Source organism: Panthera onca, chromosome C1 (genome assembly GCF_046562875.1).
Source record: "Panthera onca isolate mPanOnc1 chromosome C1, mPanOnc1 haplotype 2, whole genome shotgun sequence".
NCBI lineage: Eukaryota > Metazoa > Chordata > Mammalia > Carnivora > Felidae > Panthera > Panthera onca.
In genome coordinates, this window is record NC_138346.1 from 210,557,918 (window position 1) to 210,572,078 (window position 14,161).

Here is a 14,161-nt window from a genome sequence, read left to right on the forward strand (position 1 = left end):
GCGACAGGAAGTGTGCAGCCAGGGTGGAGGACCCTGGGGTGGCGCGGCAGATGACTGAGTCTGAGTCCCTGCCTTGGGACTTCTTAGCTTTACGGAGCTGGGTGAGCCCCTCAGCAACCCCCCACCTCAGTTTCCCCATCTCTGAAATGGGTGGGTAATCTCTCCCAAAGAGGCTGTTGGGAAAATTAAAGGAGAACACACGGAGAGAAAGGCTACTATGAATGAGCCGCTGTGCAGTAGTATTTATTGTTACAGTGTTAAAATCCACTCTTGGGAAGGCGCTGGGGCCGTGACCAGCAACTAAAAGGCAGGGGCATCATCTCTGTTCGTGGACAACTTTTCCCTTTGCGGCCAACAAACTCCCTCTGGGTTGGGACACCTTCTCACCAGCCAACTGTCGCCAAGAACGTGGGCTTCAGAAGTCGCCGTGTCCCACGGGCTTTCTTTCCTCGACGCTCACCCGCCAGGAGCCCGTTGGAGCCTCGAAGAGCGGCGTGGGCGGGACGGGCCAGAGCCTACGGGCTTCGATGGGAAGGGGGTGGGCGCAGCTTGGAGCTCTGGAGGGTCTGGGTGGCCCCGCAGCGGACGTGTCCTGCCACATCTTCCCGTTCTGCCACGTGCAGCCCTGTTTAGTGACCTCGAGGTTTGGGGTCGCTGTTCTGAGGCCCCCTCTGTGCTGCCTGGGCTGCGTAGAGGCCCTTCCCCTTCCTTCCCCTTCCCCTTCCCCTTCATCTGGGCCAGGTTGTCATGCGGCTCCTCCCTGCCCCCTGCAGCCTGGGGCCCAGGGGGCAGGTGGGTGACTGAGGTGCTGACAGACAGACAGACTTTTAGGAGAAAAGCTCTGCCCAGCTAATGACAAAGGGACCTTCCAGAGGTGTCTGGGTCAGAAAGCTGAGAGTCTGCTGGGCAGGTGACTTTTTTTTTAAATGTTTATTTTGAGAGAGAGAAAAAGAAGGAGAGAGAGAGAGGGAGACGGAGAAGGAGAGGGGGAGAGAGAGAGCGCGCAAGAGCAAGGGGGAGGGGCAGGGAGAGAAGGAGAGAGAGAAGCCCAAGCAGGCTCCGAGCTGTCAGGACAGAGCCTCATGCAGGGCTCCATCCCACGACCACAAGATCATGACCTGAGCCAAAATCAAGAGCTGGACACATAACTGACAGAGCCACCCAGGCTCCCCGGGCAGGTGCCTCCTGATGGCCCTGGTCCCCGCTTCTGGGAGAAATATGGGGTGCCTCTGCCTACTCTGCTTCCCCCCAGCCTCTGGCACCAACTACCCCTCTCTAAGGGGCCAGCGCCCATGGACGCAGATGATGCCACTCCAAGAAGCACATTCGTATGTTCCCAGGTCCGGAAGCCACATCACCCTCCACGGCCACACGACTCAGGCCCTTTGCACGGGATGTGGCAGGTCCCCGTTCTGCAGGCGGCCACCCTGCCCGCTTGAGTCACGAAAAGCCAATTCCAAACGGTCGCTTGGCTGCCAAGGACCGGGGCGTCAGGTAGGAGAGAGTGGGCTATTAAGGTATCATTTGGACCGAAAGGTGCTTTCGAGGTTGTCTGCATCGCCCCAGGCCTGCTGGCCCAATGTTGCACATTTTGGGGACAATGCCATCCCTGCCGGTGACCCCCCCCCCCATACTGTCCGCTTGCCCATCTTGTCCCCAGTGGGGTGGAGCGGGGGTGGGAAAGGCAAGCTCCATTTCCGACAACTTGGGTGAATGTTGGCTTCAGATAATCAGGCCCCCTTGTGCTACCCTTGCTCACCCTGTGGGAGTCATTTCCTGCCTGGTCTGCTGCTTCCCAAGAGGCAGATCCCAGGGTTCCGGGTCACCCAGCCTGGAGGCTGGCTTGGGAGTGACCTGTGGCATCGGGTTAGAAGACGTTTTACTTCCCCCTCCGGGCTGCAGGCCCCAGGTGTGGCTGAATGTGGCTGGAATTTGGAACCTCAGCAAAGCCACCTTAAATACCAGAGCTTCCCGCCCCGCCCCGCCCGCCCCCCAAAGGCCACGGAATCAGAAATGGGACCCTAGAAGGCTAAACATCAGATGAACGGAGGGCCATCCACCTGTCCACCAGCTGGGCGTTTGGTTTCCATGGGCAAGAAAAGCTGTGCTTATCTTAAGATCAGAGAGAAAACCATGGTCTCCGGCATCGGGGAGGAAGGGTCACTCTCAGGTTCCTCAGGCCTCGGTTTAGGCTTTTCCCGCAGGGGGAACTGGTTCATTGGGCTGAGGAACATGTACTTTGACGGTTCTTGGAGGCCGACACCTGTTCAAGTCTTGGGAGTTCAGGCCTGTCATTGACTCTGGTGCGAACGGCCCCAATGGCGGTCGAGCATCGTGGTCCCAACAAAGGATTTGCTTTGACAACCAAAGTGTCAGGGGAACTCCAGTGCATGTCGTCCCTCCCAAGTCATCGCTCAGCGCTGAGGTCAACAGACTCGAGCCCAAACACGTGGATCCGACTGGTTTTCAAGGGTTGTGTCTGTGGACTTTTTTTTTTCTCTCTCTCTCTCTCTTTTTGGTCAAGCCCTACTGGGGCTCTAGAGAGTCTGAACATTAAGCATTCCTTTCCTCCTTGTGCACGTTGTTCCAACCGGAACACTGTTGGGGAGAACCAGTTCAAGGTCAGTCCGGTGCTGTAAGTGGGAACTCGGAGCTCCCTTCTAGCCTCATTGCTTGCCACCTGTCTCCCGAGAGGTTACAAAGTGGGTTACAGACATTAGCACGTGTTAATTCTCACAATGTCCCTGGGAGGGAACCAGGAAGTGTTGTGGATGCAGGGGTTGAGGCACAGAGAGGTGAGGCCACCGGCAAGAAGCCACAGAGCCAAACAGTGGCAGAGTCAGGAAAAGGGCGGGGGGTTCTCTCCGCCACGTCAGTGACTTTGCTCGCCAGCCTTCATCCCCATGAGGGCCTTGGTGAACGCACCCCTGTTCCAGGTGACTGAGACCTCACCACACAGGTTTGTTGGGTCAACAGTGACAAGCATCTCCCTGCCCCCAATCCCAACCCCGTTGTCGAACTTGGTCGTCGCCGGCCTGAGTCAGTCAGCCCGGATCCCGTCCTCAGGATGTCCATCCTGACGACAGGAAGCCTGCATTTCCTGGCACCGTTCCCCGCCCCGCACCCTCCCGGCGCTGTAGCCGCGCCTGGGAGCAGGCAAAAGGCTCTTCTCCGCGTCCACCCCCCGTGCCCCATGGCTTTTGGGGTGGAAGGGAGTGACCGCCCCATTTTGCAGTCTCCCAAGGGAGATTCCGCCAGCTGAGTCAGAACCCGGGTTCTCAGTCGTGGGGGGGCACAGGTGCTGGAGCCAGGAGCCCCGCCAGGCTGGCTGGAAGGGCCCCCGTGCCGACGGGTCAGCCTCAGGCTGTGCTCGCCCCTGGCACCGCCCTTGCTGGGTGCCGTGTGTCCGGCTGGAGTCGCACCTGCGCTTTCTGGGAGGGTGCTCTTGGGGAACTGCCTGCCTCCTTCCAACCGCGGCAGCTCAGTTCAAGGCCCCGGGGACCACCCAGCCTGCTCAGTGGCTGGCGGTCACTCTGGGTGGGGCCTGGGTTATAGAGAGGCTGGGCCGACAGGTCCTCCCACTGAGCGGACAGGTCCACAACCCGCTGAAGACAGGCAGGCTGGTGTCCCCTCGTTCCTCGGAGCGCCCGTCTGAAACTGCGACAGTCTGCTGGGATTGTGCCCGGGAGGGGCGCATCCCTGGCCCGCGGCCACTATGTGCAGTGGTGACAGCATCTGGCTACCCTTCCTCCGCGGGTGTGTCCGTGTTGGGGCTGGTGGGGCATCAGTCCCTTACACATTGGTGACCTCGAGGCCGTTGTAGCCTTCCAGCCGGCACTGCTCTGGCCTGCCCTGGGGGTCGTCGTCTCCACAATCTTCATTTTGAAGAGAGCCATAGTCATCATGAAAATCGGGGTCTTTGCTGCTGAAGCCCCTTCCTATCTTCCCCAGCGGCAGCTGAGAAGAGAGAGATGAAGGTCAGAGGAAAAAAGGAACGGGGTGCCTTGGGATCTGGAAAACGTGGGGTCCCCCCATTCTCATTGCTGCGTGACCTTAAGCAACTTGCCTAACCTCTCTGTGTGCTTCCTGCTGCTCAGAGACCCCCGAGAGGATTTTGTGAGTCAACCCTCGGAGAGAGCTTTGCGTTCCCAACTGAAGGAACTGATTGGTTGCCCAGGGTGAGGACAAATATAGTCTGATTGTCCTCAAAAGTCTCCTACCTCCCTCCTCAGCAGGAGGAGCATGGAGAGTGGGTGTAACAAGAGAGGCGAGAGTGTCTGAGCAGGGGCGTGAGGTCCGACTGCATTCCCAAGTCGAGAAGAAATATTCTAGCACTTCCTGGTGTGGCAGAAAGGGTGTGCGTGTTTTGGAGACTCAGAAACTGGGCTTTCGATCCCTGCTTTGCCACTTCCTGGCTGTGTGACCTGGGATGAGTCACCTGCCCTCTCTGAGCCTCAGTTTTCCCAGCCTCAAGGTGGGAATAGAAGTTCCTTTCTCCCAGAGTTGTCACAAAGAGTAGAAATTGGATCTGTAAAGCACACAGCCAGGTGTTGGCAAAGGGGGGCTATTATTAACCCTACACAGCAGGTCCTCAGTGTGTATTTATCTCTTATTTTGAACATATCTCTATTATAATCTTCCTGATGGCGCTTTGTAACTACTTATTCCCTCGACTGCCAGACCCGTGTTTCTCGATCTTTTGTTTCATGTTGCCACCTTTAAAAACGGAGACTTTTCCGATATTTTCTCCTAATCCCACCGCCCCCCCCATCAAATGTTCACCCCACAGACACGCTGTGCTTCTGTTCATGTCCCGTATACATACCTGTGCTTCATACATAAAAAGAGTGAGGTTTTTGCCCCTTCCCACCAAACCCATTTTCACCCCATTCTAGACTGCACGTTTTGGACCGAGAGCACGGTAAGAGTAAGGGAGAGAATGTATTCATGCTTAGTCCCACTGATGCTCGGGGTGGTGCCTAAAACACAGTTAGGATCCAAAAACCGTTTGCTGCATGAATGGAAGAATTTTTGGATTATCCACTTGGGCCATCTGTGTCTACACACTTCCATTTAGGAATCTGGGTCAGTCTGAGTCCGTGTGAACAGATCCAAACCGCACGTGCTTCCATATACCAGAGGCTAATCTGCCGCTATCGGTCGGGTCATTGGAGTTCAAGAGCTAAGTCGGTGGTTCTCAGAGTTTGGGGTGCATGGAACCCTCTGGACGGCTTGGCTGCAACCAAGGATCCCCCTCACCCCAGAGGCCTTTGGTTTTAGGAGGCCCGGGTGGGGGTGCCTGGGTGGCTCAGTCGGTTAAGCGTCTGACTCTTGATTTCGGCCCAAGTCATGATCTCACCGTTGGTTGGGTCCGAGCCCCGCGTCGGGTTCTGAGCAGAGCTCACAGAGCCTGCTTGGGATCCTCTGTCTGTCTGTCTCTCTCTCTGCCCCTGCTCACACTTGCTTTCCCTCTCTCTCATTCTCTCTCAAAAAATAAACAAACATTTAGGAGGCCCAGGTGGGTCCCAGAAGCTGCCTGTGATTCTGACGCAGGCGGGCGAGACCTGTGCTTTGAGATGCTACTCTAAGCCTTTGGGGGGGGGGGGGGCCTGGGCTTAAAGCATCATGCAGGTCAGTTGAAGGTGTCTTCCTCTCTCCCCTCTGCATCTGTGACCTGGTCCATTGGTCCCCCTCCACAAGCCAAGACAGGAGCTGGGAGGGGGCATCATGGGTCCAGATGACAAAAAGACCTTCCCCAGGCTGCAGGAGCCCGGGGTGAAGGCGTCAGCGTCTTACCCGGCCAGCCTTGTATTTGATGCCGCCGCTGCTCTCCTCCTTCCCCGCCCGGGTGACGCTGGAGGCCCTCCCTGGGGGTGTTCCGAAACGCTCAGCCTCCCGGATGCCTGAGGAGCTGGGGAGAGACACATTCTGAGTCAGCGGTGGGGGACCCGGTCAGCTACCAGCACCCAGAGACACACACACTCACTCACACAGGTGACAATGACCGTAAATGCTGCAATTTACCGCGTACCTTCTGCGTGCTAAGCACCCCGCCCTGCTTTTGAAATCTGTGTCTCCCCCGCCCCACCCCACAGTGACTTGTTGGCTGAAGTGACCCCATTACTCCCTTCTCTGTGTTAAAGTGCGGAAGGCTTCTGTTAGAATAGGATTCGGCAAACTGCAGCCTGCAGGCTGGAGCCGGCCCGCTGACTGATTTTGCAAATAAAGTTTTATTGGAACACAGCTACGCCCGTTAGTTTATGTGTTGTCTAAGCCTCCTTTCTTGCTATGAGAACAGGGTTCTATACTTTTTAAAAAATGTTTATTTATTTTTGAGAGAGAAAGAGACAGAGCATGAACAGGGGAGGGGCAGAGAGAGAGGGAGACACAGACTCTGAAGCAGGCTCCAGGCTCTGAGCTGGCAGCACAGAGCCGGACGTGGGGCCCATGAACCCACGAGATCATAATCCCAGTTGAAGTCGGACGCTTAACGTCGTATGCTTAACGCACTGAGCCACCCAGGTGCCCCTGTATATGTTTTTTTCTTTTTTTAATTTTCTTTTTTCTTTTTTAAAATTTACATCCAAATTAGTTAGCATATAGTGCAACAACGATTTCAGGAGTAGATTCCTTAGTGCCCCTGACCCATTTAGCCCATTCCCCCTCCCACAACCCCTCCAGTAACCCTCAGTTTATTCTCTATATTTAAGAGTCTGTTATGTTTTTCCCCCTCCCTGTTTTATATTATTTTTGGTTCCTTTCCCTTATGTTCATCTGTTTTGTCTCTTAAAGTCCTCATGTGAGTGAAGTCATATGATTTTTGTCTTTCTCTGACTAATTTCTCTTAGCATAATAGTCTCCAGTTCCATCCACATAGTTGCAAATGGCAAGATGTCATTCTTTCTGATTGCTGAGTAATACTCCACTGTATATATATATACCACATTTTCTTTATCCATTCATCCATCGATGGACATTTGGGCTCTTTCCATACTTTGGCTATTGTCGATAGTGCTGCTATAAATTTGAGGTACATGTGTCCCTTCAAAACAGCACACCTGGATCCCTTGGATAAATACCTAATAGTGCCATTTCTGGGTCATAGGGTAGTTCTATTTTTAGTTTTTTGAGGAACCTCCATACTGTTTTCCAGAGTGGCTGCACCAGCTTGCATTCCCACCAACAATGCAAAAGAGATCCTCTCTCTCTGCATCCTCGCCAACATCTGTTGTTGCCTGAGTTGTTCATGTTAGCCATTCTGACGGGTGTGAGGGGGTATCTCATTGTGGTTTTGATTTGTATTTCCCTGATGATGAGTGATGCTGAGCGTTTTTTCTTGTGTTGGTTGGCCATCTGGATGTCTTCTTTGGAGAAGTGACTATTCGTGTCTTTCACCCATTTCTTCACTGGATTATTTGTTTTTGGGGTGTTGAGTTTGATAAGTTCTTTATAGATTTTGGATACTAACCCATTATCTGATATGTCATTTGCAAATATCTTCTCCCATCCCATCCCGTCAGTTGCCTTCTAGTTTTGCTGATTGTTTCCTTCTCTGGGCAGAAGCTTTTTATTTTGATGAGGTCCTAGCAGTTCATCTTTGCTTTTGTTTCCCTTGCCTCCGGAGACGTGTTGAGTAAGAAGTTGCTGCGGCCAAGATCAAAGAGGTTTTTGCCTGCTTTCTCCTCTAGGATTTTGATGGCTTCCTATCTTACATTGAGATCTTTCATCCATTTTGAGTTTATTTTTGTGTCTGGTGTAAGAAAGTGGTCCAGGTTCATTCTTCTGCATGTTGCTGTCCAGTTTTCCCAGCACCACTTGCTGAAGAGACTGTCTTTATTCCATTGCATATTCTTTCCTGCTTTGTGAAAGATTAGTTGGCCATACGTTTGTGGGTCCATTTCTGGGTTCTCTATTCTGTTCCATTGATCTGAATGTCTGTTCTTGTGCCAGTACCACACTGTCTTGATGGTTATAGCTTTGTAGTATAGCTTGACGTCTGGGATTGTGATGCCTTCTGCTTTGGTTTTCTTTTTCAAGATTGCTTTGGCTATTCGAGGTCTTTTCTGGTTCCATACAAATTTTAGGATTATTTGTTCTAGCTCTGTGAAGAATGCTGGTGTTATTTTGATAGGAGTTGCATTGAATATGTAGATTGCTTTGGGTAGTATCGACATTTTAACAATATTTGTTCTTCCTATCCAGGAGCATGGAATCTTTTTCCATTTTTTTATGTCTTCTTCAATTTCTTTCAAAAGCTTTCTATAGTTTTCAGCGTATAGATTTTTCACCTCTTTGGTTAGATTTATTCCTAGGTATTTTATGGTTTTATGTGCAACTGTAAATGGGATTGATTCCTTGATTTCTCTTTCAGTCACTTCATTGTTGGTGTATAGGAATGCAACTGATTTCTGTGCATTGATTTTATATCCTGAAACTTTGCTGAATTCATGAATCAGTTCTAGCAGTTTTTTGGTGAAATCTTTAGGGTTTTCCATATAGAGTATCATGTCATCTGCGAAGAGTGGAAGTTTGACCTCCTCCTGGCCGATTTGGATGCCTTTTATTTCTTTGTGTTGTCTGATTGCAGAGGCTAAGACTTCCAATACTATGTTGAATAACAGTGGCACAAGTGGACATCCCTGTCTTGTTCTTGACCTTAGGGGGAAAGCTCTCAGTTTTTCCCCATTGAGGATGGTATTAGCGTTGGTCATTCATATATGGCTTTCATGATCTTGAGGTATGCTCCTTCTATCCCTATTTTCTTGAGGGTTTTTACCAAGAAAGGATGCTGTATTTTGTCAAATGCTTTCTCTGCATCTATTGAGAGGATCGTATGGTTCTTGTCCTTTCTTTTACTGATGTGATGAATCACATTAATTGTTTTGTGGATATTGAACCAGCCCTGCATCCCAGGTATAAATCCCACTTGGTTGTGGTGAATAACTTTTTTAATGTATTGTTGAATCTGGTTGGCTAATATCTTGTTGAGGATTTTGCATCCATGTTCATCAGGAAAATGGGTCTATAGTTCTCCTTTTTAGTGGGGTCTCTGTCTGGTTTTAGAATCAAGGTAATGCTGGCTTCATAGAAAGAGTTTGGAAGTTTTCCTTCCATTTCTATTTTTTTGGAACACCTTCAAGAGAATGGGTGTTAACTCTTCCTTAAATGTTTGGTAGAATTCCCCTGGAAAGCCATCTGGCCCTGGACTCTTGTTTTTTGGCAGATTTTTGATTACTAATTCGGTTTCCTTACTGGTTATGGGTCTGTTCAAATTTTCTATTTCTTCCTGTTTCAGTTTTGGTTGTGTATATGTTTCTCGGAATTTGTCCATTTCTTCCAGATTGCCCATTTTATTGGCACATAATTGCTCATAATATTCTCTTATTATTGTTTTTATTTTTGCTGTGTTGGTTGTGATCTCTTCTCTTTCATTCTTGATTTTATTTATTTGGGTCGTTTCCTTTTTCATTTTGATCAGACTGGCTAGTGGTTTATCAATTTTGTTAATTTGTTAATTTGTTATCAATTTGTTAATAAAGATATGAATTTATTGCCATTATGATGCTTGTAGAGTTGGAGCTTCTGGTGGTGTTCTCTGGTCCTTTTTAGTATTTGTTGCTTTTGGTCTTTTTTTTTTTTTTTTTCATCTTTTCTCCCCTCAGAGAGTCCCCCTTAAAATTTCTTGCAGGGCTGGTTTAGTGGTCACAAACTCCTTTAATTTTTGTTTGACTGGGAAACTTTTTATGTCTCCTTCTATTTTGAATGACAGCCTTGCTGGATAAAGAATTCTCGGCTGCATATTTTTCTGATTCAGCACATTGAATATATTCTGCCACTCCTTTCTGACCTGCCAAGTTTCTGTGGATAGGTCTGCTGCAAACCTGATCTGTCTTCCCTTGTAGGTTAGGGACTTTTTTTCCCTTGCTGCTTTCATGAGTCTCTCCTTGCCTGAGTATTTTGTAAATTTGACTATGATATGCCTTGTTGATGGTCGGTTTTTGTTGAATCCAATGGGGGTCCTCTCTGCTTCCTGGATTTTGATGTCTGTGTCTTTCCCCAGGTTAGGAAAGTTTTCCGCTATGATTTGCTCACATACTCCTATTTCTCTCTCTTCCTCTTCTGGGACCCCTGTGATTCTGATGTTGTTCCTTTTTAATGAGTCACTGATTTCTCTAATTCTTAAATCGTGCTCTTTTGCCCTGATCTCCCTCTTTTTTTCTGCTTCATTATTCTCTATGAGTTTGTCCTCTATATCGCTGATTCTCTGTTCTGCCTCATCCATCCTTGCCGCTGTGGCATCCATTCACGATTGCAGCTCAGTTATAGCATTTTTTATTTCATTCTGACTAGTTTTACTTCTTTTATCTCTGCAGAAAGGGATTCTAATCTATTTTCAACTCCAGCTAGTATTCTTATTATCGTGATTCTATATTCTGGTTCAGACATCTTGCTTGTATCTGTGTTGGTTAAGTCCCTGGCTGTCCTTTCTTCCTGCTCTTTCTTTTGGGGTGAATTCCTTCATTTTGTCATTTTGAAGGGAGAAAAGGAATTAATGAGGGAGAACAATTAAAATTTAAAAAATATTAAAATTAAAAAAAGATTAAAATTAAAAAATTAAACACACACACACAACAAATTGAATAAATGATGCTAGATCCTAGATGTGTTTTGGTCTGGGTGTTGAAAGTGGTTTGACAGATTAGAGAAAAAAAAGGGGGGGGGGGAGAAAAAAAAAGGAAATCGTTTGAGAGTTTGAAAAAAATGAATACACTGAAGTAGACTAAAATGAGATGATGGAGGTAAAATAGAATTTGAAAAAACATACACAGAAGTAAAGAATATAGTAGAAAAAATTAAAGAAAAATATTTTATTAAAAATTAAAAATAAAAATGAATTTTTCTTTTTCTATATTCAAGAAGGAGAAAAGAAACGAGAAAGAGAAAAAAGAGAAAAAAGAAAAAAATGAAAAAAGGAAATCGTTTGAAAATTTGAAAAAGTGAATACACTGAAGTAGACTAAAATAAAATGGTGGAAGTAAAATAGAATTTGAAAAAATTTACATAAAAGCAAAAAATAGAAAAAAATTAAAGAAAAATATTTCTAATAAAAATTGAAGGTAAAAATGAAGTTTTTCTCTTTCTGCATTCAAGAAAAAGAAAAGAAATGAAAAAGAAAAAGAAACGAAAAAAAGGAGATCGTTTGAAAATTCGAAAAGGTGAACACACTGAAGTAGACTAAAATAAAATTATGGAAGCAAAACAGAACTTGAAAAAATTTACATAAGAGTAAAAAATATAGTAATAAAAATTAAAGAAAAATATTTTTAATAAAAATTGAAAATAAAAATGAATTTTTTCTCTTTCTGTATTCAAGAAAAAGAAACGAAAAAGAAAAAATAAAAAAAAGAAAGAAAGAATATTGAATAGATGAACCTGCTAACAGATTGAAGTAGGACTGAAATTGCTTCGTTTTCCCCTAGAAGTCAGACTAGGAAGCGCTTTATGGTCCATAAACTCAGCAGGTGGTGAGACGTGTGTTCTTGAAGAGCGAGGTTGGCCCGTTGGGCGGGGCTCAGTGTAACGGCTCCGCTCTCCACTAGATGGCGCTGCTAGCCTCCTCGGGTGGGTTCTTGTGGCGCTCGTAGGTGCGTATGCGCATGCGCGGGAGCAGTGAAAATGGCGCCACCCAGCTACCCGGTCTGTTCTCCCCGATCAGCAGTCGCGCACCCGTCCTCTGTCTTCAGCTCTCGTCCGCTCCCCGTTTCTTCCATCTCCATGACCAGGCCCCAGGCAGTACCTCTCCCCGAGTTTTGTCTCAGACGCGGCTGTTTTCCCCGGCCCCTTACTTCCGAAGGGCTGCGGCTTCGGCCCCTTCCGCCCCTCTGCAGGGGGGTCTCCCTGAGCAACGGCCTGCCGGCCACACCCAGGAAAGTTCGCCAAACCTGCTGCTGCCGAAGCCCAGAGACCGCGGCCGGGTGCCAGCCGCCCCAGAAAAAGTTTGCGAGCTAGCGCAGCAGCAGCCTTTCAGGGATTATGGAAAATCGCAACACGCATCTGGCACCAGGCTTCACCCTTAAGGACCTTGTTCCAGCACCAGCGATCGGGGCCGTTCTCTGGGGTCTGCTGGGCCCAGGTGGCCTCACAGCCTCTGCCGAACGTCCTTCCGGCCGTGGAACCGCTTCTCCCCGTGTGGCCCGAGAACCTCCCGGACCCCGCTCTGCTCCTGGGGATTCGCCCTTCCCGCCAGAGCACCCACCGCCAGGTATCGAGCTGGGGAGTTGCAGCCTTTGCACTCCCCTTATTACAGTCTTAATGGAATTTAAACCCTCTCCTTTCTCCCTTTTTAGTTCAGTCCCTGCGGCTGTTTCCAATTTTCCACTTTCTCTCCAGCTGCTTTTGGGGAGGGGTGCTTTTCCCGTATTCTGCCCCCCCCCCACCCCAGCCTCCGTCCTCTCTCCACTCGCAAAAGCACCTCCCTTCCTGTGCCTTCTTGCTCCCCAAGTTCACTTCTCCGTGCGGCGTACCTGCTGAATTCTGTGGTTCAGGTTGTGCAGATGGTCGTGTTAATCCTCCGGTCAGTTTTCTAGGCGTGTCGGTTGGTTTAGTGTTGGTCTGGCTGCATTTCATGGACACGAGACCCACAAAAAACTTCCATGCTCTTCCGCCATCTTGGCTCCTCCTCCCCCGTATATTTTTGATATAGACCGAGTGTCTGTGTTTTGACACGGTTCCCAAGTGCTAACATATTTACTATCTAACCTTTTTTTTTTTTTTATTTGATAGAGAGAGTTTGCGTGCATGTGAGTGGAAGAGAGGCGCAGAGGGAGAGAGAGAAAATCTTAAGCAGGCTCCATGATGAACGTGGAGCCCAACGTGGGGCTTGAAACCACGAACTGTGAGATCATGACCTGAACTGAAATCAAGAAGCTCAACTGACAGAGCCACCCAGGCGTCCCTCTGTCTAACGTTTTAAAGAAGTCTTCCGGCCCCTGTTAGAATATCAGTGCTGTGCTGGACGTGTGAGGTGTTGGGGTAAGAATCCTGGTCCAGAATCCTGGAAGTTCCGAACTCAGTCCTCCCACCTGCCCTGTTTTACTTTTAGATGTTGGGCAAACCCCCGTCTCCCCTGGGCTCTGCCGTTCAGCCTTTGCCTGCAGGGTAGGCTGTAGCCTTGGCGGGAGCCTTGTGCACGTTCTCCGCCAACCTTGCCAGACCCAAGCCGCTTATGTCCAGAGAATTTCCCGGAGCTCTAGCAGGATTGAAATCCCGGCTCTACCATTCATTGGCTGTGTGACCTTGAGCAAGCCATTTCGTTTCTTGGAAGCTTGGTTTCTAGGTCTGCAAAACGGGGATCATAACGTAGCCAACTTTATGAAGTTAGTTAAAACGTGCTTCGAAGCTTAGCTGACGTCCAATAAATGGCCATAATAAGGGTTCATAGTAACATTTAGAACACTTTGCAAAGGAGTCGGCTCTGATTGACAGGCAGCCAGGGATCGGGGTCGCGGGAGCTGAGAGCCTTGGCCCAAGCTAACATGAAGGCAGACTTGCTAAGAGAAATGAACCTTCTAGGGTCTTTAAAGCTGCCTCAGAGAAGTCCTGCTTCCGGGGCAAACTTTGTCGAGGGGGTTTAAGGCAGGGGAGAGGTGGCATGTAGGGGCGCTGGCAGGTTGGAGGGCAAATCAAGCTAAGTTTTCAGATCCATGGGTGCCGGGGGCTCCCCGGGTCTAGTGGGGAAGCCGTTCCAATGCAGAAGCCATGAAAATCTAAACTCACTCAGCCAGCGGTTTGCTGTCATGCATCGAAGTGCGTTAAATCCTCCTGACTTGGGGACACTAGCTGTTGATTGAGCTTGGGAGAGCTGCCGGGGCCCTCGGCTTCCCCCTGGAGAAGAGGTAGAAGTCAGGCCTTACCTGAGGATTCACGAGACCCTCGGTGGCAGGGATGGAACTTGACCTTGAGCCTCTAGGATCAAGATCCAGACCCTGGAGGACAGCGTAGGACCCTGGGCTCCACACCAGTGGAGTGGCCTGGCCTGACCTCTGAGCAGGTACATTACCTGGGCTGTGTGTTCTGCAGAGAGGGGTGCGTGAAAGCTCTTCTCGGGGCGCCTGGGCGGCTCAGTCAGTTAAGCGTCCAACTTCGGCTCAGGTCATGATCT

The 14,161-nt window shown here is 49.1% G+C and overlaps 1 protein-coding gene across 4 annotated transcripts in view; it reads right to left on the reverse strand.

Moving 5' to 3' along the window:
- Window positions 1–213: 213 nt before the first annotated feature.
- KAZN (kazrin, periplakin interacting protein) overlaps window positions 214–14,161 on the reverse strand; it is a 1,074,196-nt gene continuing 1,060,248 nt past the window's right edge. For all 4 annotated transcript variants that reach the window (XM_078452367.2, XM_078452366.2, XM_060625149.3 and 1 more), the window contains 2 exons: window positions 5,797–5,911; window positions 214–3,957 (listed from right to left, as the gene is read on the reverse strand). In XM_078452367.2, coding sequence (XP_078308493.1) covers window positions 3,793–3,957; window positions 5,797–5,911 — 280 coding nt within the window. In that variant the 3' untranslated portion in view covers window positions 214–3,792. The remainder of the gene's footprint in view (window positions 3,958–5,796; window positions 5,912–14,161) is intronic.